The sequence below is a fragment of the Megascapheus bottae genome, chromosome 6 (assembly GCF_031878675.1).
Source record: "Megascapheus bottae isolate mThoBot1 chromosome 6, mThoBot2.hap1, whole genome shotgun sequence".
In the NCBI taxonomy this organism is placed as follows: domain Eukaryota; kingdom Metazoa; phylum Chordata; class Mammalia; order Rodentia; family Geomyidae; genus Megascapheus; species Megascapheus bottae.
The window spans coordinates 32,025,890-32,050,781 of NC_143514.1; the positions used below are offsets into that span (position 1 = coordinate 32,025,890).

Consider the following 24,892-nt stretch of genomic DNA (forward strand, 5'->3'; position numbering starts at 1 on the left):
TCCCAGAGAATCATTACTAAGACTTTAGCATATTTTTTCTTCTTTGAATATTATTATAGGAATACAGATCATATTTTCATATTTAGTTTGTATCTTGTTTATATTATTATTAAAGGATAAGCATGTCTCCAAATCATTAAAATTGTTTGAAAACATTTTAACAGCTGTTTAATATATGGATGTACAGTGCCTCTCATATTAGTATTTACAAGATTGTTTCCTGCTTTTTATTATGTAGTTAACACGAAGTCAAAATTCTTTGTGTAAAACCTTTATCTGTAAAAGTGTGTTTCTTTTTCACTATTATTATTATTATTATTATTATTTACCTTGAACATATTCCATCTTATCCTGTCTTGAGAAATGCAAAACAGTTAATTAATGTATATACATTTGTACAATCTCTGGTTCAGGACTTAAGATTTTCGTAGTTGATGGGCTTATTCAATATCCATTAAATTACATTTAGTAATTTAATTATCTGTGCTTCTTTTTTTTTGGTGAAGAAATGTACTATGTATAACTCTTACTATAGTCTAATACCACAGAATAGTTGTCTCCCTCCATTCCATGTTTTATTTTCGTCCCAATGAAAACTGTAGTTCCCAAGAATACTTTATAGAATAAGTTAAGCAACATAACTCCAATTTGACACAAATTGTAAACTAAAAACTTTTTAATTTTTTTGTATATCATGGGGTTTGAATTCAGGGCTGGGGCACTGTCCTTGAGCTCTTTTTGCTCAAGACTAACACTCTACCACTTTTAGCCATAGCTCCACTTCAGATGTTTAGGTGGTTAATTGGAGGTACAAAGTCTCATGGATTTTCCTGCCCTGGCTGGCTTTGAACTACCAACCTTAAATCTCAGACTACTGAACAGCTATGATTTCAGATACCAGAAATGCTACAGATTTTCAGAGACAAAATAAACATTTTAAAGCCCTAAGGGTTGGTTGTACATGGTGACACATGTTGGTAATCTCAGCTACTTGGAAGGTAGAGATTTGGAGAATCAAAATTCTAGCCAGTCCAAGAAAAAATTGAAGTCTTCCTTTCAACAAATAGTTTGTATGTGGTGATATGCAACTATAATTCCAGCTACAAGCGAAATCTATGTAGAAGTATTTTATTTAAGGCTAGCCTTGGGCAAAAACAAAACCCCTTATCTTAAAAACAAATAATAGGGACTGGGAGTTTTGCCTAGTGGTAAAAGTGCTTGCCTAGCCTGCAGGAGGACCAGGGTCCGATTCCTCAATACCACAGAATAGAAAAAAAGTCTAAAGTGTGCTGTAGTTCAAGTGGTAGAGCTCTAGCCTTGAAAAAAATGCCCAAGGACAGTGCCCAGGCCTTGAGTTCAAGCTCCAAGACTGGCAAAAAACAAAAACAGAGAACAGGGCCAGGAGTTTGGCCTAGTGGTAAAATGCTTGTCTAGCATGCATGAAGACCGAAGTTTGATTCCTTGGAAAAAGCTGAAAAACAAAGAAAGAGAGAGAGAGAGAGAGAGAGAGAGAGAGAGAGAGAGAGAGAGAGAGACAGAGAGACAGAGAGACAGAGAGACAGAGAGAGAGGAGAGAGAGAGAGAGACAGAGAGAGACAGAGAGAGAGAGGAGAGAGAGAGAGAGAGAGAGAGAGAGAGACAGAGAGAGAGAGAGAGAGAGAGAGAGAGAGAGAGAGAGAGAGAGAGAGAGAGAGAGAGAGAGAGAGAGAGAGAGAGAGAGAACGAACAGCAACAAGACCCAAAATTGACTTGGGGGCAAGCATCAAGTTGTAGAGCACATGACTGGCAAACAATGTAGTTATGAGTACAAACTAGCACTACCATACATATCTACGTAAACATGCATATATATATATGTATGTATTTATACATGTATGTATGTATGTATATGTGTGTACTTATATACATACACAGCTGAACTTGTTAACAGATAGCTTGTTTGAAAAGTTGAGCATCCTATGTAACATTATTAGTTTAATTATAAAGAGGAAGAGTTACGAAACATCTTGTCCTACTATTAAAAGAGCTTTCCAGAACTGAGGCATGATGGCTCATGTGGTAGAGCACTAGCCATGGTCAACAAGCTGAGCAGAATATGAGGCCCCGATTTCAAGCCCCAACAAAAGAATAACAGAGTTTTTCAAGTATGAAATAGCCAGTTATGATTACTATTTGGGGAGATTTATTTTTTTTCTTTGTCTTATTAATCTTTGTTTCTTTGGGAGATATTTTTATCTACTGAATTTTATCTTCCTCTCTGTCATTCTTTTTTTTTCCCATTCATTTGCCTTTTCATTTGGTTTATACACTTGATAAAATAAGGGAAGAAAATATTTCTCCATATTTTAGTGCCTCTCCATCCTGTTTCCATTCCTTGGCCATGAATTTTTGAGGTATATAAAAGTTTCATCTCCCACATGTGTAGATGTAACAATGCAATCTACTTTTTACCCTCTTTATCTTCATATAACTAATGTAAGCTAATAATAATAGCGATTTCATCTCTCAAAAAATAAAAGAGGAAAATCTGCCTTATTTTTATTTACTCTGTGTAGGCTAATAAATCTCTATCATGTAGTTCCCCTACATTTTACCTCTTTTCTTTTATATATACTTTCATTTTTAAATCACGTGAGGTGTATTTTCGGTGTTTGCAGTGTTGAGTCTTTTGGAATGCTAATCCATGGTTAGAGTGCCAGGAATACTGCTCCCTTGCCCACTCATTTGTAACACTGCTTTTATGCTGTATAAATTCTCAGGTACTGGGCCGATTGCCCACTCCCTATTCTGTTTTATTCATGTTTCTATTCTTGCACTGAAACCACTTGGCTATTTAGCATTTTATATCTTATTTCTTTATTCCTGTTTACCTGTCTCTGTAGAGTAATATAGATTATTTACCTGGCATCTTGTGCCATGGGTATTCTTATTTGTTTTTATTTTTATTGTTATTATGAATGATTTTTTTCTATTTGTAGACTTAACTTTTACTGCCATAATTGAAGGCTATTTTTTCATATATTTTTATTGTAATTAATAGAAGGGTTACATGATATTTGCCAGATAGAAGGTGCATTAATTCACATACATTGATACCCTTTCTCATGTCTTGGTCCCCATTATCCCCCCACACCCCCATCCCTCATCTTGTTTTCCCCCCTTCCCTATCCAATTTCAAATAACCAAATACAAATATATCCAATATATCAGATAACAAACTAAGATACTGTAACAATATGAGATAACCAAGGGTCAGCAAAAGAGATGAGACATAACATAGTACATTAAGGATAACAATCACTTATTATATGGCTTTTGTTTCTATATCCTAGAGGTCCTTTTATTTAGCATCATACTATATGGCCTTATTTATGTATCTAGGTTTTGCTCTATTGCAAATCTCTGCTAGTTGAGCACAAGGTTTCTACTGATTATCACAAATGAGGGAAGCCATTGAGCCTAAGTTCCTTTGAGTCTGGCTTACTTCACTTAATATGATTTTTTTCTAAGTCTTTCCATTTCCTAACAAATGGGGCGATGTCATTCTTTCTGACAGCGGCATAGAATTCCATTATGTACAAATACCACATCTTGTTGATCCACTCATCAACTGAGGGACATCTGGGTTGGTTCCATATCTTTGCTATGGTAAATAGTGCTGCAATGAACATCATGTGCTAGTGGATTTAGTATGCCCTAGTTTCTGGATGGTTGGGTAAATGCCAAGTAGTGGAATTGCTGGGTCATAGGGGAACTCTATGTTTAGTCTTTTGAGGAACTGCCTTACTGTTTTCCATAGTGGTTGAATGAGTTTTCACTCCCACCAACAGTTTAGTAGTGATCCCTCCTGGCCACATCCCCTCTAGCATCTGTTATTACTTTTCTTGATCCTGGCTATTCTAACTGGAGTGAGGTAGAATCTTAGAGTTGTTTTGATTTGCATTTCTTTTATGACCAGAGATGTTGAGCATTTCTTCATGTGTCTATAGGCCATTTTTGTTTCTTCTTCAGAGAAGACTCTCTTTAAGTCTTTGGCCCAGCTTTTAATGGGATGGCTGTTACTTTGGAGATTAGTTTTGGAGTGATTCAATTTTTTGAGCTGTTGATATATTTTAGATATGAGGCCTTTGTCCGTTATATGGTTGGTGAAGATCTTCTCCCATTCTGTAGGCTTCCTAATTAATTTATTAGCTATGTCCTTTGGAAGGCTATTTATTTTTTAAATACCCTAAATCAGAGTTTTTAAGTTTTCAATAATTAGAGTTGATTTTTATAGTTTGTGGGTACCTAATTTAAATATTTGCAAATGAAAACTTTCTTCTTCCCAAGAATTATCTCAGTTGGCCAGAGATTTCAGAGTAATATTAACTAATATTAATAATCGATCATCTTGTCATAGAAAAGCTAAGATTATGGTTAAGGAAAAACTGTTGACAATGATTCTATAAAACTTTCTGTTTTTAATAGAATGTTAAATAGATAGTTTTCTATTAAAACTAAGATCATAGATGGGACCAAATGTTCCTCAATTATCTGAGATTAGATTAAATACTTTGCAAATTTATCATAGATCAGTAAGTGAAGATTTTTGGAGATTTACATTTTTCCAGCAGAGGTCAACATGTGATTATTACTAATTGTAAATAGAAGGAAAGGATGGAGACTTCAGATCTGGGCTGTAGTTGAGAGGAGGAAGCCTTATTGACTGTTTCTACCTCCATCCAGCCCCCTATACCCACCTCTACACACACTTCATTTCCTTGAGAGCAATTGTATTGTGGTACCTGGGATCTCCTTACAGGAAGAGCCAATGTCCTGGAGAAGTACACTGCAGATGCCTTCACCAAGGAAGAAGGTAGTAGAGATCACTCATGACATTTACCTCTACAAAGCAGCACAGGAAGTATTTTATCTGAATAATTAAAGTTCAGTGGCAAATACTGTTTAAATGAGCAGGTAGCAGTGCAGCTCCTTGCTTTGTGGACTTTCAATCTGACTTAGTAAATAAGAAGATGTAAGGGGATCATCTTGACAGACCTCTCATCCCAACAGGTGTCCTCTTGTGCCGTTCTTATTTATGCAGAAACTGGAGATGTTGACTGTGTGAATATTAATGTTTTCTCTTTTATTATGATTTTAAGACTCAAGGATTTCTTCCTTCCATATTGTTACCCTGATGGATATGCTCTATAGATATTATTTAATCTCTGACAAAAAATCCAAAGCTTGATGACTAAAACCTTAAGAATTTATTTTTCTTATAATTACACAGTTTAGGCTTACTTTAGCTTCCCTTGTTCTCAGCTGACTTTCTCCCGAGTTTGCAGTGAACTGTGTTAGTGAAACTGTTTCGTTGGGAGTTGTCTAGCTATTGGCTGGGAGAATCCCAGTTCTTCTCTACTTGGTGCCTTTTCCTCCAGAAAATTAGGCTTTTCCATGGCAGCAATGGAGAAGCAAGCAAGCCCACTTGAAGCTCTACTTGGAACTGGGATGTTACTAGCTACATTCTGTTTTGGCCAAAAGAACAAAACAACTTTCTGGACTGCCTGATGCAGAGAGTAGGTAGACAGATTCATTTTGTTTCTGTCTATCTCTATTTGTGTGTGTGTGTGTGTGTGTGTGTGTGTGTGTGTGTGTGTCTGTCTGTCTTTCTGTATGTCTGTCTTCTGTCTGTATCTCTATCTGTCTCTCTGTCTCTGTTTCTCTCTCTCTTTCTCATACTGGGAAAGTATTCTGCCATTGAACTGCATTCCCTGTTCTTTTTTTTTTTTTTTTGCCAGTCCTGGGCTTGAGCTCAGGGCCTGAACACTGTCCTTGGACTTTCTCAAGGCTAGAGCTCTACCACTTGAGCCCCAGCACCACTTCTGGCTTTTTTCTATGTATGTGGTACCGAGGAATCGAACCCGGGTCTTCATGCATGCTAGGCAAGCACTTTAACCACTAGGCCAAACTCCCGGCCCTAGATTCTACCTCTTGATGGAAGCTGTTGTGAAGGGTGTGGATTCAGGGAGGTAGGAAGATTGGGGCCATGTTTGGTATCTAATAAAGCCAGATGAATGAAAGACTCAAATGTGCTTATTAATACTATGTTATTTCCTGGTAATTGTGGACTTTAGTTTTTCCCTTATAAGATGATGTTATCTAGCTTCTTTTTTATCTCCCTGTTGTTTTTACATCTTATGTTCTTTTATCTTTGGTTGCTTATATATCATTATTCCAATTCATGCCAAATACTAATTTTTAATTGTATTTTAGTTTCTTATTAAATTTATTTAGAGCAATCTGATTGACTTTACCAAGGTGTAATTTTCTCACAAGTATGAGAGTGTATGTGCTACACTGCCATTTATGCCTGGACTGGGGACACTCATAAAAGGTGAACTGCATGGGAAATCTTGGTTCTTAACATGTACTGTTTACAGGGTTGTTCCTGTATCTTCTCTGCAGAGCTTTTCATACAGACATTGAAACTCCAGAAGATTCAGTGAACAATTTCATTCAGTGCCTCTCTACCTGTGTACTATGTTGTTTACTGGGAATTGCATTTAAGTGGAAATGTAAAAGAAGCATGCACTGGGGAGGCTGGAATGAATTATACAGCTCTGGCTGTCTCGTAAACTCATCCTTCTACTATATAAACACTGAATCTCCTAAGCAGCAGGCAGAAAAGGGGAGTAAGCGAAAAATCCCTTTCTCAGTCACAGAATTATTGTTTCCTAAGAGCAAAGTAATCATTTGCATGGTATGTAGCAATTAGGACACTAGGTCCACTATTAACTTAGTTTTAGGCCTGCTGTTAAGACTTTGAGAGGTTTATCTGTGATTTATCATCAGAGGTTAGCTTAGTTTGGGTAGGTGTGCTGTCATTTTTATCCTTCCTTTTGAATGGGTTGCTGTGAAAAAACAGAAGTTGCCCTGGAGGAGTCTATTCAGATTTCTTCCTAAGCTGAGTTTAAAGTACATTTAATGAATGGATTTTCCTATTTTTCTTAATCAAAAGATGTAATGAATACACAGTAAAAACATAGCAAACTAGCTGGGTGCAGTGGCTCACATACCTAAGGTAGCCACTTGAGTGTACCTTGAGGTAGTCTGAATAAAGCAGGTCATGAGAGCCTTTGTTAGCCAATAGCTGGCTGTAGTGGTATGTTCTTGCCATCAGGACTGTTGTGGTTAGGTAGGTACCCATTCAAAAGTAGTAGCACCCTGTCTTAAAATAACCAGCACAAAAAGAGCTGGAGGTATAAACTCAGTGGTAAAATGCCCTCCTAGAAAATGCAAGGCCATGGGGCCTGGAGTTTGGCCTAGTGGTAGAGTGCTTGCCTAGCATTCATGAAGACCCGGGCTCAATTCCTCGGCACCCCACATACATAGCAAAAAGCCGGAAGTGGTGCTGAGGTTCAAGTGGTAGAGCTCTAGCCTTGAGAAAGCCCAAAGACAGGGCTTAAGCCCTGAGCCAAAGCCCAGGACTGGCAAAAAAAAAAAAAAAGTTTAGAAAATGCAAGGCCTTGAGTTTAAACCCCAGTCCTAGAAAAATAATAACAGCAACAAGCACAAAACAACTGCAAATAGCAGTACTCAAAATACTAAGACTGCTGCTTTTGTTAAATTATGTATTATTGATATAATGTTATTTGAAATTTTATAGGGAAGGGGGGAAAACCAAGATGGGTGTGGGGTGTGGGGGGGGAGGGTAATGGGTACAAAGACATGTGAAGGGTATCAATGTATGTGAATTAATGCACCTTCTATCTGGCAAATATCATGTAACCCTTTTACTAATTACAATAAAAAATAAAAAAATAAAAAAGATATAATGTGACTTAGAATAACTTTTGTAGCTTCACATACTTCTTAGTCCTCTGTCACCATTTTCAAAGTTGTGAGGAACTACAGCATTTGCATTCTTGTTTCTTTTTGGTCCTCTCCTGGGCCTCTGTGACATAGGGATATACACAGGCTTTTGGCATATCTGTCAGGGCTAATTATGGAATCTTTGGGGAACTGATGGTTACTTCTGCTTGTACTTTTTCCCCCTTAGTTGTCTTATCTCTGCCAAGATATAATGGTAAAATTACAACCTCAGGGAATCTCTCTCACATGATTGACTAAAATTTCTACTGCTGGAGATGTATGATTTGCTGGAGATGTATGATTTGTACTTGATTATTATTTCTGTACCCTAAGGAAATAATTTACATGTCATTCATTATTCGTGTGTGTGTGTGTGTGTGTGTGTGTGTGTGTGTGTGAGATGGTACTGGAGTTTGAACCTGAGTCCTTACACCTGCTAAGTAGGTACTTTGGCCTCTGAGCATTGCTTCCACTACTGATCTTTGCAGGTTATTTTTAAGCTAGGGTTGGTCCAGCCTGGCACATCTGTAGGTGTGGTCTTGCTTATGTTCATCTTGCTGATAGCTGGGCTAATAGGTTCATACCACCATATCCAGCTCTTCATTGGAAGGAGTTCTGGTGAATTTTCTGCTGGCATTTGTCACAAACCAAGATCCTCAACAACCTCAGGCTCCCCAGTATCTAGGATTACAAATGTGAAGAACCAGCAGTGTTCACTATTCTTTAGACATGGCTTGATTTAAAATTTTTTTTTGAAATCTTGTGCCACTGAGGTTTATTTTGGGTTTATCGAGTAGGTGTCTATAACTTGTTCTCCTTGTTAAGAGTTTAACTCAGTGCTGGTTAATTTTCAGTTCTTACGTGTATTTTGTATATGTTTATGTATGTCTTCAAATGCCATGCAAATGAAAGATTCCTCTTAGGGTAAATCAGAGGCTTGTCTTCAGAACTCAGTTAGTGATCCTAAGCTAGGATCCCAGGGGATATGTGCTGTTTAGGTAGGGGTGGGAATCTTTCTCTACTTAGTGCAAAGTCATTTCTCCTGTTCAGTTTTCCAGTTCTTTCATTTGACTTGCTAATTGACTTATAGGACTTCTAAAAAGGGACTTCAAAGAAGGCACCTTTCAAGAACTCTATGGGATAGTTTGACAACTGCTGACCTTAACATTTTATATGGTACTAGAGGTCATGATCGTCATTATCATTTCCATCCATATATCTAATTCTAGACACTTTTTTCTGATGCTCAGTGTACAACTCAGCTTTTTTTTTGTTGTTGGGATAATGTATAGAGGGGTTACAGTTACCTTTGTCAGGTAGTAGGTGTATTACTTCTCACACATTGATACCCCTTCTCATGTTTTTTTCCCCATTTTCCTCCTTGCACCCCCTCTCAATCACCTGGTTTTCCCCCCTTCCATTTCCTATTTCAAATAAACAAATAAATGTATATACAATATACCAGGTAACAAAGTCAGACACAGTAACAATATGAGATTAACCATAAGGGCAACAAAAGAGAAGAGAAATAACATAGTACATTAAAAACAATCACAAAGATAAACCTCTTGTTTCTACATCCTAGAGTTCCTTTCATTTAGTCTCATCCTATATGACCTTATGTTCCTAGGCTTTGAACTTTTGTAATCCTATGCGAGGGGAGTTCTAGATGTATACTAATTATTACAAATGTTCCTGTGTTCCTTTGTACCTGTGTTCCTTTGGGCCTGGCCTACTTCACTTAATATGATTTTTTTCCAAGTCTTTCCACTTTCTAACGAATGTGGTGATGTCATTAGTTCGGACAATCGTTCTTATGGCAGCTTAGAATTCCATTGTGTATAAGTACCACATCTTCTTGATCCAATCATCTACTGAGGGGCATCTAGGTTGGTTCCATATCTGTGCTATGTGCTGCAATTGTTGTGCTAGTGGTGTTAGTTTGTCCTTGTTTCTGGGTATTTAGGTAAATGCCAAGAAGTGGGATTGCTGGATCATGGGGAAGCTCTGTGTTTAGTCTTTTGAGGAACTGCCATACTGCTTTCCATAGTAGTTGAGACAAGTTTATACTCCCACCAACGGTGTAGTAGTGATCCCTCCTGGTCACAACCCAGGTAGCATCTGTGTTATTAGATTTCTTGATAATGGTCATTCTACCTAGAATGAGGTGTAATTTCAAAGTTGTTTTGATTTGCATTTCTTTTATAGCCAGAGATGTGGAGCATTTCTTCATATGTTTAAGTCTTTAGTCCACCTTTTAATGGGATGGTTGTTTCTTTGGAGATTAGTTTTGGAGTGATTCAATTTTTTTAGCTGTTGATATATTTTAGATATGAGGCCCTTGTCTGTGGTATTGCTAGTGAAGATCTTCTCCTACTCTGTGGGCTTTCTATTTAACTTGCTAGCTACATCCTTTGCCATACAGAAGCTCTACAGTTTACTGCATTTCCATTTGTCCAAACATTCTTTAATTTGTTGTGTTTCTCGGTCATTGTTAAAAAAGTCTTTACCCATGCCAAGAAGACCTAGTGTAGCTCCTATTCCTTCTTGCAAAGTTTTCAGGGTATATGCTTTTACCTCAAGGTCTTTGATCCATTTGGAATTAATTCTGGTACAGGGTGACATATAAGGATCCAGCTTTAGTTTTCTGCACGAGCTTAACCAATTCTGCCAGCACCACTTGTTGAAGAGGCTGTCTTTCTTCCATCCTATTTTTTGGGGGACTCCCTTATCAAAGATTAGGTAGCCATACGTCTGCATGTTGATATCTGGGTTTTTAAGAACTCAAAGCTTTCAATAGTTCTGTGCATATTGCCGTATAGGATGAGGATAAGCGAAATGAACTCCAGTATATGGAAACAAGAGGTTTTTCTTTGTGATTGCTGTTCTTAACCTACTTTATGAAGTTATTTCTTATCTTTCTCTGTTTTTTGTTTTTTTCTCCGTGTGTGGGGGGGGGGGAGCTTTGCGTGGGCATTGTCTATGAGCTCTTCAGCTCAAGGCTACCACCCTATCCTGGAACCAAGCCCTACTTCCCAGTTTTGTAGAGGTTAATGAGAGATAATAGTTTCAGGTCTTTTTGTGCCTGGGCTGGCTTTGAACCTTGATCCTCAAATTTCAGCCTCCTGAATAGCTAGGATTATAGGGCATGCCATGCCCTGCTCTCCTTAATTTTTTATATCATGTTACTGTATCTGACTTTGGCAACTGGTATATTGTATATACATTTATTGGTTTACTTGAAATAGAGAAGGAAAGGGGGAAAAACAAGATGATTGGCAGGGGGTAAGGGGAGTAGAAACTGTAAGAAAAACATATGAAGGGATATTAATGTATAAGAAGTAATTACCCACTATCTGACAAATATAATAGAGCAAATAGATTTGCAATAGAGCAAAACCTTGATACATAAGGCCATATGGTATGACGCTAAATGAAAGGACCTCTAGGGTATAGAAACAAAAGCCATATAATGAATGATTGTTGTCCTTAATGTACTATGTCATCTCTCATCTCTTTTGCTGTCCCTTGCTTATCTCATATTGTTACAGTATCCCACTTTGTTACCTGATATATCGGATATATTTGTATTTGGTTATTTGAAATTGGATAGGGAAGGGGGGAAACAAGATGAGGAGTGGGGGTGGGGGGGAGGGAAATGGGGATCAAGACATGTGAAAGGGTATCAATGTATGTGAATTAATGCACCTCCTATCTGGCAAATATCATGTAACCCTTCTATTAATTACAATAAAAAATATGAAAAAATTGTGAAAAGAGAAAAAAAACAGTAACCCCTCTGTACATTACCCTAAGAATAAAATACAATAAGAAAAAAAGTTTATAAAGCTGAAAAAAAAAGAACTGAGAGCTTTGTGTATGAGAGGAAAGCATTTTACCACAGAGCTATACCCCTGTACTCATTATAGTATTTTGGCATTGTTTGTTTTTTTTTTTAGGCAGATTCTTGCTATGTTTGTCAGGCTGCTGTCATACCAGCTATCCTTCTTCCTTAGCCTCATCATCATAAAGAAAAGAGCCATGGCTCAAGTAGTAGAGGGACAGCTATAAGTAAAACAAGCAAACAACAAACAACAACAAAAACACCTAAGTTAGAGCAAACACCAAGCCCAAAACTAGCAAAGAATATGTGCTACACAAAAAGTATGTGCCACCAACTCCTTTCAATTTGGTATCTGTGTAATGTTGGATAGCTTTCTGTAAGAAGTGTTTGAGAGTGGGAATAGGCAAAGAATGAAGATGGAATATAATTGCTGTAAACAATAGTTCTGTTTATATCAGTGTTTGATTAAAAGCCCATAAAACTCTACTATTAGAATCCAAATTAAGATATTAAGGCTTTTTTCCCCCTTTTGGTTCAAGGAGTAAATTCTGAATTGATTAAAGTTGATTCATGCATTTTTTTTGTCTGGACAATTCTTTTTTTTAATATTTTTTATTGTAATTAATAAAAGGGTTACATGATATTTGCCAGATAGAAGGTACATTAATTCACATACATTGATACCCTTTCACATGTCTTGGTATGATTCATGCATTATTGCATGTAGACACATAAAGGATATTGTCATAAGCTTCTGGTTACAGGGTTGTGGTGAAGCCCTTACTGGGAAGAGGAACAACACTCAAGACATGTGGTTGTCTGCTGTGGGCTGGGGACTAGTGAAGGGGATATGGCATAGATGCAGATAGACCTGGACCATAGGAAGTTTGCAAGGGATTAAACAATAAAGGCAACAGATTACAGGAATAATGAATTCCAGGTTAGGTATTATGATAATTCAAAGAAAATCTAATGGAGTTGGTGTCATTTGAGATGCTTACTTTTATGTGGACACAACATTCTTGACAAGGAACATTCCATGTCATAGGGCAAGCATGACATTACCAAGGGCACTGAACCCCAAATGAGTGATTGCTAAATATCAGAATGAAGACTGGACTCAGTAGACAGACACTGCGCCATTTGAGCCACTAAGCTACCTTTTCTTTTTTTGCTTTAGTTATTTAGATAGTGCCTCTAGTTTTTGCCCAGGGCTAGCTTCAGTTTTCGGTCCTCCTCCCTCCTACATAGCTGTGATGAAAAGCCTACATCACTACTCTAGCTTGTTTGTTGAGATGAGGCTCTTGTTAACATTTTGTACAACTATCCTAAAAATATAGTCCTTCCAATTTTTGCCTGCCAGGTAATTCCCAATTATAAGTGTGAACTACCATATCTGACCTGTTGCTGAATTATTTACCTATTGTTAAATTGACAGTGTTATCTTTGTTTTTCAGAAACCAAAGTTGAAAGATTGGCATCCTCCTGGGGGCTTCATCCTGGGACTGTGGGCCCTTATCATCATGGTTTTCTTCAAAACGTATGGAATCAAGCATATGAAGTTTATTTTTTAGACTCAATAATTTGTGAAGAAGAATGAATAGAAAACTGCAACCTTGGATAAAATATTATATGCTTTAAAAAGATTACTTCTATGTAAACTGGAAAAAGTATAAGAAAAATTAAATTTTAATGAAATATTGACACTAACTTAAAGAAAAATAATTATCATTACTATTGCTCATTTGCCACTTTGTGTGTAATTTTTGTTGTTGTTGTGTGTTATAAAAACTAATGTTACAAACAGATCAGTATATGTTGACACATTCTTTTTTTTTTTTTTTGCCAGTCCTGGGCTTGAGCTCAGGGCCTGAGCACTGTCCTTGGACTTTCTCAAGGCTAGAGCTCTATCACTTGAGCCTAAGCACCATTTCTGGCTTTTTTTCTATGTGTATGGTACCGAGGAATTGAACCCGGGTCTTTGTGCATGCTAAGTAAGCACTCTACCACTAGGCCAAACTCAGTATATGTTGACACATTCTTTTTTAAAAAAATAGTAATTCCCTATTATCCAATTCATTTGGAAAGTAAAAATTATGAAGATGTTAGATTCTCACTTAAGAGATAACTTCTGAGCCTGTGCCAGTGGCTCATGCCTGTAATCTTAGCTACTCAGGAGACTCAGGATCTCAGGATCTCAGTTGGAAAACAGCCCTGGCAGGAAAGTCTGTGAAATTTTTATCTATAATAGATTACTCAGGAAAAAAAAAGCTAGAAGTAGGGTTCTGGTTCAAGTGGTAGAATGCTAGCCTTAGACATCAAAAGTTCAGAGACAGTGCCCAGGGCCTGAGGGAAAGCCCCTGGACCAGCAAAAACAAATAAATAAATAAAAGGGTGGGGAACTTCTGACTTCACTTGAGGGAAAGCAAAAGGTGATGTTGGCAGGGATGGGGAAGAACAATGAACAATGAAAGCACTGACACTGGCCAAGATGTACTGTATTCATAAACTACTTTGTTCAATAGCAGCTCCTTTGTACAACTACTTAAAGGTATTTATATATATATATATATATATATATATATATGAGGTAACTTCTGTTGTGTGTATAATCTTCTAATTGTTTAATTTATGAACATGTTTTTTTCCTAAATAGAACTTTTATAGGATATTCTGGTTCATAACTTTTTTTTTTCCTGGAGCTATATTATCAACGTTTCTCTGTCTTTGGATATTCTTCAAGTATACATGGTGAACTAGGCATGGAATTGTGTCCCTGTAGCCCTGCTGTTCAAAAGACCCAGATAGGAGGGTAGTCCATGGATCCAAGACCAAATGAGCAAGAGAAGAAAACAAAGCAAAACAAAACAAACATGTTGCATGAATGTGCAGTAGCTCATTTGAAAATCTAATATTGTTGGACCATTCCTTTTTTCAAGTTTTCCTTTGTCTCATACTTTATTTACATATGCTGTCAAGCATTCATAGAATTCTACAGCTTTAATTGTTTTGTTACTCATGATACCAGTATTATGGCTCTTATTTGTGGTCAGTTTATTTGGGAAAATTTAGATCTCTGAGAATGTAAACTGGCCAAAAGAAATACATTGTATTACTTTCCATATCCTATCATTTTGTGATCTTCTAGAATTGCCTCCCCCCTTCAGTTGCCATCTGTTTATTTTATTTTACTTTATTTTTTTCTGGTTGTGGGGCTTGAGCTCTGGGCCTAGGCACTGTCCCTGAGCTCTTCAGTTTAAGGCTACCTCCCTACCCCTGGGCCTGGACATTATCCTTGAGCTCTTCAGCTCAAGGCTACCATTCTTCCCCTGAGCCACAGCACCATTTCCAGTTTTCTAGTGGTTAATTGGAGGACTTTAGTGCCCAGGCTGGCTTTGAGCCTTAATCCTCCAATCTCAGCCTCCTGAGTAGCTAGGATTATAGGTGTGAGCCACGTGCCTGGCTTTCAGTTGCCATCTTGAAAGAGACAACTAGTAAGGACTGTATTTCTTTCTATGTAACTCTTGTCTACTGGAATGGATCTACACTTTCCTTAAGGATATCCCAACATGACCTACATAGAAATTCACAATTTTGGACCTTCCTTTTCTGGCTGATAATTACATAAGGTAGTAAACATCCTTCTGATCTTTGATAAGAAATAAGAGCTCAGGTCCTGACATAGGTTTTCTTTAGCCTGTCACTCTTCATTTCTCTCTCATCTCTGGAAACAGTATTGAAAATATATATGATGCTTAGTCCCAGATATTTTTTTCTTTGTCCTGATGCATTTTACTTATTTTATCCAAGAACTTAAGTTTTCATCTGTCTCATACTAATGGAAACATTAAGAAGACTACTTTTTCCACAATAAAACCTCATAAATTTTAATATTCTGTAGTGTCTGTGTGCCATAGTACTTTAAAAATATTACCCTGTAGTTACAAGCAAATTGTTCATTCTTGTAGGCAAAGGATTGACTCAACAGCAAATGATATTGAGGTTGCATAGCTCTGAGTATTTTAAGAGTTCTTCTCTTCATTGGTGTATTCTCTAAATTAAGAAGGAAGCTTTTGTCCATCTTTTTGAATATTGAGATGCAGGGAAACAAATTTGAGTAACTTGACCATGGTAGTTCTAAAAGACAAAAGTTGGATCTAATCACCCTCTAGACACTGGCACAAGGTCATGAACGTTGCTGCAGGGTAGAGCTATTGAGAGTGGGAAGGAATTATGATTGTTCTGGAGCCAGAGTAATTTAGTTTCAATATAATGAAAATGCCCTCATGGTAAAGGCTGCTGAAAAGAAAAGATCCTTCTTCAGAGATTGTAGAAGGTGCCCTTCTTAGTTAAAACCAAACTGGGAAAAGTAATACTGGATATAATATACAGGATTAATTTTACTAGGCAGACTTTCAAAGGGCAGTTATATTTTTCTTCTCTTTCTCTGTTGAATCCACAGTTTTAGTTGAAACTAAAAGCTTTAAAGGTTAGCTAGGTCATAACCCTAACTAATCTTTTTACATGAAATAAAGTCTGCATTCTGTAATCAGTAAATCCTCTGCATGTATATATTTAGGAGTCATTGTAAGTACAATGAACTGGCCCAGACTTAAAATAATAATAAACAATATTAAAGACATGTCACATGAAGGCACAAAGAGAAAACACACAAAGGTGTTCTTTTTGCCTTTTTCAGTGTAGTAAGAAGAGAGAAGCTAAGCTAATGTCATGTCTAAGCATTTTGGGAAATGTAACTATGGTTATATTCTTGATGCTACTTGGGAAGTTATTAAAAGAGGAGTTAATAGTGGCAGTTCTCTCTTCTGTTGCACTTAGGTACCTTTTTTCTAAACTTTTTAATTGTATTTTATTGTCAGGATAATGTATAGAGGGGTTATAGTTACATTCATCAGGTAATGGATACATTACTTCTCCAGTCTTTATACCCCTTCTCATGTTTTTGTCCCATTAGGTGCCTTTTTCAAAATTTCTTCAGTGCAAGTCCTGTTCTCATTGGTGGCCATTTTTTTTTCTTCCTCCTCCACAATGCCCTTCAGGGAGCAAAGGGATATAGATAAATGGATCCCAGGAGGCATGTCCTGACATTTCTGGAAAAGCCAGGGTATAATAATGCCATCCTGCAGAGGTAGCCTGTGAGAAAAGGAGACCAATTCATGAGGATTTTGAAATTACAAAGGATATTTATTTGCAGTTTATGAAAGGAAAATGTAGTTGGATGCAAAGCTGATTAAATTGGATCAAAAATATTACAATTAGATACAAAAATAATGCATGAACTTAGGGTTTCAATTTTTATTCTCAGCTAGTGGAAAGTGATGGCTCCCACAGCAAACATAACTCAGCCTGCTTCTGCTTACTGAGTGTTTTCTATGATGGGGTATGTTGCTAACATTTCTTCCATTATGTATGTGATATAGCAGAGTTACAGTTACTGTGGGAATCATCATTTGAAATTTTGATTCATATGTTTCTGGAATCTTTACAACAAATGTTGCATAAACATAGAATCTTTGCTGGCTTATTTATTTACCCAAATTAAGCCTATCTGCAATAGGTATTGTTTTTAAGTTGCAAAGGAAATGTTCTTGTGAACATACCACAGGTAGGACTATAAGTAGATCTGCATCCATTTTCACTTATGGCATGAGCCCCATTACTTCATTGTTCCATTTTTTAGACCCAATGACCTCATTGCTGTTTGGGAGCTACTTGCCCTGCCTCTGTGAATCTACCTGCTGCTTGGATAGGAAAGGCCTTTCGTTTTCTTAGATGGTATACTTTGGTAGTAAGTAGACTTATAAACATTTTACTGTTTTGAAAATGTGCTATAAAATACTTGGCTTATAAAAGAAATGCAAATCACAATAACTGAGATTCCACCTCACTCCAGTTAGAATGGCCATTATCAAGAAATCTAATAACAGATGCTGGCAGGGATGTGGCCAGGAGAGATCACTACCACACTGTTGGTGGGAGTGTAAGCTCCTTCAACCACGATGGAAAGCAGTATGGCAATTCCTCAATAGCTCCCCTATGACCCAGTTATTCTACTCCTTGGCATTTACTCAAATGCCCAGAAACAAGGATATACTAAAGCCACTAGCACAATAATTGCAACACTATTTACCATAGCACAGATATGGAACCAACCTAGATGCACCTCAATAGATAAATGGATCAAGAAGATGTGGTACTTATACACAACAGAATGTTATACACAATGGAATGTTATGCTGCCATCAGAAAGAATGATATCACCCCATTAGTAAAGAAATGGAAAGACTTGGAAAAATCATATTAATTGAAGCCAGACCCAAAGGAACATAAAGTCAGTTTTTAATAATTAATACGCATCTAGGATTCTCCTAGCAGAGGGTCACAATAGCTCAAAAGCTATGCACATAAGGATAAGACTAAAATGAAATGAACTCTAGGATATGGAAACAAGAGGTTTATCTTTGTGACTTGTTCTTTTTTTTTTTTTTTCTTCCTGGTTTATGGGGCTTGAATTCAGCCTGAGGATTGTCCCTGAGCTCTTCAGCTCAAGGTTACCACCCTACCCCTGGGCCTGAGCGTTGTCCCTGAACTCTTCAGCTCAAGGCTACTTCCCTACCCTTGAGCCACAGCCCCACTTCCCTTTTCTAGAAGTTAATTGGAGATAAGAGTCTTAGGTTGTTTTGTGCCCTTTTGTTCCCTGGGCTGGCTTTGAACCTTGATCCTCAGATTTCAGCCTCCTTAGTAGCTAGGATTACAGGCGTGAGCAAGGTGCCTGGCTTTATCTTTGTGACTTGTTCTTAATGTACTATGTTATTTCTCTTCTCTTTTTCTGCCAATATGGTTAATTTCATGTTATTTCTCTATCTGACTTTGTTACCTGGTGTATTATATGTGCATTTACTTGTTTATTTGGAATAGGGAAGGGAAGGGGTGAAACAAGATGATTGGGAGGAAATGGGGGGGGAGAGAAACAGGGATAAAAACATGAGATGGGGTATCAATGTGTGAGAAGTAATGCACCTACTTACTACCTGGTGAATGTAACTGTAACCCCTCTATACATTATCCCAACAATAAAAGAGAAGAACAAACCCTCAGCTTAATTTTAATTATGATCTAAAATCTATATGCCAGTGATTGTATATAGAGATTCCCTTTTTGAATACTTGTTTTTTAAATATGACATTTGAAATATGTAAAAATCAATGTTAATAATTTTTTTAATAAATTCTGAGCAAAGAAATTTTTTTGCTACTTTGGAAAGTTTTCAAAAAATATGGCTTAATTTTTCTGTGTGGATGTGTTGATACAATAAAGATGTAACCAATTGGTTACTAGAAGTTGGTTTATTCCCACAGTGGAAAGATATTGTCATTATCCTCTCATAGTAATGCTTACTGTCTCAGACTTGGGAGGACTTTGGGATTTGCCTGGGATATGGAAACCATGTTATAGAGTCAGCCAAGTGGAATCCATCCCCCTTCAGTACTCTGTAGCTGGGTGTGGCAATTTTGGAGACCCCACCAAAACCATTAAGTAGGGCCACCACTTAAAGCATGTCATGCAGTGCTTGTCTGGCACAGAGGGAAAGCTAGATCTTCTGCTTTTGTCATTGTTTTTATGTTTAATTAAACAGGGTTCACCAGTCTTGTTTGTAAGCTCCACTCTGCCCAGGGCTGATGGCTTTTCAAAGACCCTTGGCTTCCTACACACACACTTCCTTATGTTTGTAGCAGTCAGTGTTTTTGGTCAACAGTTTCTTTCTACATTCTTTTTACACAATTCAACAATTTTAATCTGCAGGCTTTCTCATTTTAGTCTATCTTCATTCTCAGACACCAAGCATCTAGATACTAATCTAGTACTTCAAAACAATCTAAGATATTTCCAGAAGACATCTCCCTCTTCCCCTGTCCTGTTTTAGAACTTTTCCAATAAAATAAAATCCAAGTAGAAAAAATTTAGGTCAAAAGAGGACTTAGATGTAGGGATACTAATCTCATGTCATTTGGTAAGGAAGTCTGTTCTGAACCTCATCCCGGACTGCTGTTACTTGGCTGCTCTTTCTTTCCTTACTTCCTTTGAATGGCCAGGAAACTGGATTTCTTATTTAATTGGTTGTTTCAGAGCTTCATATCAATTCCTTGAATTCCTGTTCTGAAAGTGTGGTGGAAGAGCTAATTAACCTTGTTCACACAAGAATCTCACCTCGCTTGATCAAGGTCCTGTAAGAGATTCTAGTGGAATACCTGTGAGGGTTCCTTCTATAGAACTGAGAGATCACAGGAGCAGACACTTTACTATTTCCTACTAATTTGCTATTCCGGGGAAGACGGCAGCTGATCACAGCTATTGCATTACCCTAGAACTATCTAGAAATCAAAAAATATCAGGTCCTTCCTCATACCTACTGAATCACAATCTACATTTGAATAAGATGCCCAAGTAATCTTCAAGTACTTGAAGAAGAAATTCTATCTACCTTCCTCAACAACTCAACAGTGGGTCTTACAAAGAGATTAGAAAGCATTACCAGCACTCATAAAATTGCATATTTTAAAGCTGACTGTCTACTAAGATCTTTTAAGACCATGCATCACTTATTATTTTTTCCTTAATTTCTTTAATTTTGACTTACTTGTATTATGCAGAATGTGGCAGAATAATTCCACATGTTTTAGAGGATGGGCATGAGATTATTGATCCCACTCTTTAGAATACTAGCTCTTGGAACACAGACACTGTTTGCTGAGGAAGCCTAAGTCACAGAGAAAAACCATGTGCATGTGTGGATAGCTGGAGGATAGGCCAGCCAGGTCTCAGACAAATGTCAACAGTAAGTTCCAGAGCCTTGGAAGGGGAGCTATGGATCAAATGGTAGAACACTAGCCTTGAGCAAAAATGCACTAGGATGGTGCTCTGGATTCAAGTTCCAGAACCAGCATGTGCCTATGCACATGTGGACACACATACACACATGCACTCACACACATGCACATACACACACACACACACACACACACACCCCTTTCAGAGTCTTGAGAGAAACCCTGTATATAAGACTCACATAGCTGATCCCCAGAACCATAAAAGGACAATAATTAGAAGATATTATTTTTGGAGCTGTTTTTGTACAACAAGAATTGCTGAAACATTGTGCTAATGTGTTACTCTAGTAAAGGCTTGTGAGGAATGCAAAAAATAGGATTTGTTCTTAAAGAGTAAGAAATTAATTCTACAAAGAACACTCAGGAGAAAACTACCTCGCAGAAAATGACAAGTGCCATTTCAAAGCTATATAATAGATTTCTCTAGTTCTCTTCCTCCCTACTTTCTTCTACTGTTCTTTTAAGACTGCACATTTTCTCTAGTCTTTTTTAACTGCTCAGCTCTATTATTATAAGACTTCCTTTGTAATCTGAAAATTACATTGGGACTATGCATTCACTTCAGCTTCCTGCTTGACCTCTCTTTCCTCTCTTCCTACTCCTACCCTCCATAGAGATTGTGGTAGATAGGTATCTCTTCACTGCAAGTTCCTGACTCCATCACTTCCTCTGACAGCTTGCTTACTGGGAATGCTAACATTATTCTTCATTTCTTTCTTCCTTCTCTTCCATTTTATGAGATGTTTCCTTCTTTCATCTTAAAATTTCTCTCAAAAGCATAACACACTGTTTTCTGGATGCTTTATGGAGCTTTTGTTTATTCTACTATTATTAATTTGGAGTGAGTGAGCTCCAGTCCTGGCTTGGCTTTCCTCTGGCTGTCACTGTGAATCCTGTGCCATCTGCCTTCTGTTCCACCTCTCCTCTGAAGTTGTTCTGGTTGCCAAATACATTGAAAGCTTCTTTTCTTATATCCTTGACATCTCTCTGTGACAAGTCCCATGTCTGAAAATATTTCCATTTTTGACTTCATGACTCTGCCCCCTTCCCAGGGCTTCTGCACTCGTGCTCCTTTTCAGTCTTTTACAGGTGCTTCTCCTCTGCAGCCCACTCATCCTTTCTTCAGCATTGCTTCCCAAACTCTTCAAACTGCTCTGTCTTCAGATACCTTCATCTACTTCCTTCTTACTTCTGCATCTTTGGCAAGAGAATCCAAGTATCTCTCCTGAAAGCCAGAGGTACTCCTCTTCCTATCTGAAAGCCCCACAGGAATATCAATCTTAACGTAACTCATAGCAAATATACAACCTTTTATCATCTGGATCTTTATTCCCTGTCCCCCCACCAACCTGAGTAATCACAGATTATGAAGTGGCATGTCCCACATAGGGCATCTACTGCAGTAGAGGTCCATCTGTAGACAAATGATACACTCTGTAGATATCAATTTGATTCCACCCATCTCAACATTTGTTTAATGGGTTCAAGACATAAGTGGTTACGGGGAAAGGGATGAAGAACATGTAATGAACTCAACAGCTTGGACTTCTTGCCAACACTGACTTCATCTAACATAAAGGCTCAGAAGCTGTCTACAGCCACAGACCTACATTAACTCAGCCACCAGTTAGTTGGCTTCTGTTTTCCAGGTGAGATGGTAGCTAACTCCTGATATTTCTTTTCTCTTTCATCACAGAATAGGAAAAAGTTTACCCTCACTGGGATAGTGTGGATGTCAACTTGCATTTCTTGTTTGAAAGCTTCCATCTGTGGACACACAGAAACATTACCTACAATCAGAGCCTTCCACTCAGCATTGAGTCTGATGAAGTGAAGCAGTGAGCTATGCCCTGGTCTAGGAAGTAACTAGACTTACTACATGTCCACTAATCCAGAAGGGACTGGCCTAACTGAAGATGGAATGGCTTACTAAAGACTTGGTTATACCACCAGTAGGAATAAAACAGTCCATAAAGAGAAGGTTCTGTTTCACCAGGAGCGAAAGAACTGTGCATCACATGTACTAATTCCTCATAGCCAGATGTGTCAATGTGGGAACAAGGAGTAGAGTAAGAGTGGGTTTCTCACAGCTACATCTAATAATGTATTCACTGAGTGTTGCTTCTGGTATCAAGCGTCATTGAGTTTTGGTAACTTCGCAGCCAGTCCCCAGAGGGAAATGTCCAGTCAGTAACCACAGCAATTATTCTCTGAATTTGAAGCAAAGACTGGCACCTGGTCATTTAAAGTCATTTTTATTGCTAAATATACAGGACCTCCAAATAAGGAGTTGCACTGCTGGCTGGAGTGATTGGAAAACACTGAAAGTAAATTGAGTTGCTGCTCAATTGGACACAAAGAGGAGTTTGTAGAATCCAGAGGATTCTCTGGAGTACCCCTTGGAAATTCCATGGCTGATATAATAAAAGTTAATGAAAAATTCTGAAAACCCTGCCCTCCTTTCTTTACCACCCTCCATCCCCGGGGGTGGGAAAAATAGTCCAATTGAAGACTTACCCTTCTGAATAAAGGTTTGGATTTCTCTACTGGAAAAACAATTGACCAACTGAGCTTCATAAGCCATGGCTGTGACCTATAATCTTGAAGGCAAGATTACAGAACTGGGAAGACCTTTGAGTAGTTTAATTTGGTTCTGTATACACGTGTGCTAATTTTTTCTCTTTTCTCTTCTTATTTTTATTCAAGTTGGTGGGACTGAACCCTACATTATAGTTATTAGTTAAGAAAACGTTCAACAGAACTGTGATGGAATTGGAGGGGCAATTAATACAGCCGGAAATGGATTCCGTGACCTTTTATTTTGGAAAAGGGCTTACCCTTTTCTTCCCTGATATAAAGGAAAGATGTCATGCTAGAAATATAGAGTTGTGGCATCAAAATTCACAAACAGGATAAATATGGAAGCTGAACAGCCCAAAGAGTGAATCATTATAATTACCAATCATCCATTCACCTTCAGATCTGCTCACTGCTCTCTGACAATGGAGCTGAACCCTGGAAGCATTGCTCTTTCACAGAGAATGGTGTAGGAAGCTTTGTGGATGTAGGGTGCAGAGAAGAAAGAGCTTCTCTCCTTATTTTGAGTGGCCCTCCTAGTGTAATGTGTGTGCATAAAACATGTGTGCATTTATGAGTGTGAGGTTTCTGACTGCCTGGTGGCAACTTTCTATGGCTGAAACCCACACACACACCAGCCCCCACAAGTGGCTACCATGGGCAGCCTGGCTCCAGAAGCTTTGCCTGACGTGTGGATGTCTCCTGCTGAACAATCTTCCCCACGTCCCTTCAGGTAGCTTAGCGAGTCATTCTGAGACATGGCTCCTTCCTGATCTTTCGAGCAAGCTCCCTTGGCACAATACTTCGGTCAACTTATCTGGTCCTTCAATTGAGTCAGGCTAGCTGTGCCCTCTCCTATGAGCTTGGGCTCTTAGCTCTGGGAGGGGTGGCATCTTCTGAGCATTCTCTACATCAATTTTGAGTAGTAATTGTTCCAAATGGCTGTCTTCCCTTTTTAGTTTTGAGTTCTCTTTTAGTTCTAAGAACTCCTTGTTCAAACTATTATGTAATTTTTGTTTCCTGATTTGTCATTGACTGGTGTACATCTTCACATTTAAACTGATTAGAATATCTCTGAACCATTCAAGGGAAAGCTGTGTTTACTCTATCATCAAATTCTGAAGGCATCCTAAGAGGAACACAGACACAGTGATGGTGGCTAAGGGTGTCAGTGCTCACTACTCAGGAAGTACTTGTGCTTTCAAAGTCTGGATTCTTCCAGATCCAGGTACCATCTCTTTCCTAGGTGTATAAGGAAATGGAGAAGTTAGGGGCAAATATTGTTTAAGCAAGTAAGGGGGTCTTACCTTTCTTTGGAAAGTGGGGGTAAGTGCCTTTGGTTGTTATATAGTCTTTTTTTATTGTGATTAATAGAAGGGTTACATTATATTCACCAGATAGAAGGTGCATAACTTCACAAACATTGATACTCTTTCTTATGACATGGTCCCCATTTCCCTCCCACCCCCACCCAGTTGATGAGTGGATCAAGAAGATGTGGTATTTATACACAATGGAATTCTATGCTGCTCTCAGAAAGAACAACATTCCCCATTTGTAAGGAAATGGAAAGACATAGAAAAAATCATATTAAGTGAAGTAAGCCAGACTCAAAGGAAGATAGGCCCATTCGTCTCCCTCATTTGTCATAATCAATAGGAACCTTGGACTCTCCTAGCAGAGATTCACAATAGAACAAAATCTAGAT

At 37.9% G+C, this 24,892-nt stretch overlaps 1 protein-coding gene across 1 annotated transcript in view; it reads left to right on the top strand.

Moving 5' to 3' along the window:
* Positions 1–15,066, top strand: part of Pigk (phosphatidylinositol glycan anchor biosynthesis class K) — a 91,133-nt gene extending 76,067 nt beyond the window's left edge. The window contains exon 11 of the mRNA XM_090334590.1: positions 13,156–15,066. Within this exon, the coding sequence (XP_090190716.1) occupies positions 13,156–13,272 (117 nt within the window). The 3' untranslated portion in view covers positions 13,273–15,066. The remainder of the gene's footprint in view (positions 1–13,155) is intronic.
* The last annotated feature ends 9,826 nt before the right edge of the window (positions 15,067–24,892 follow it).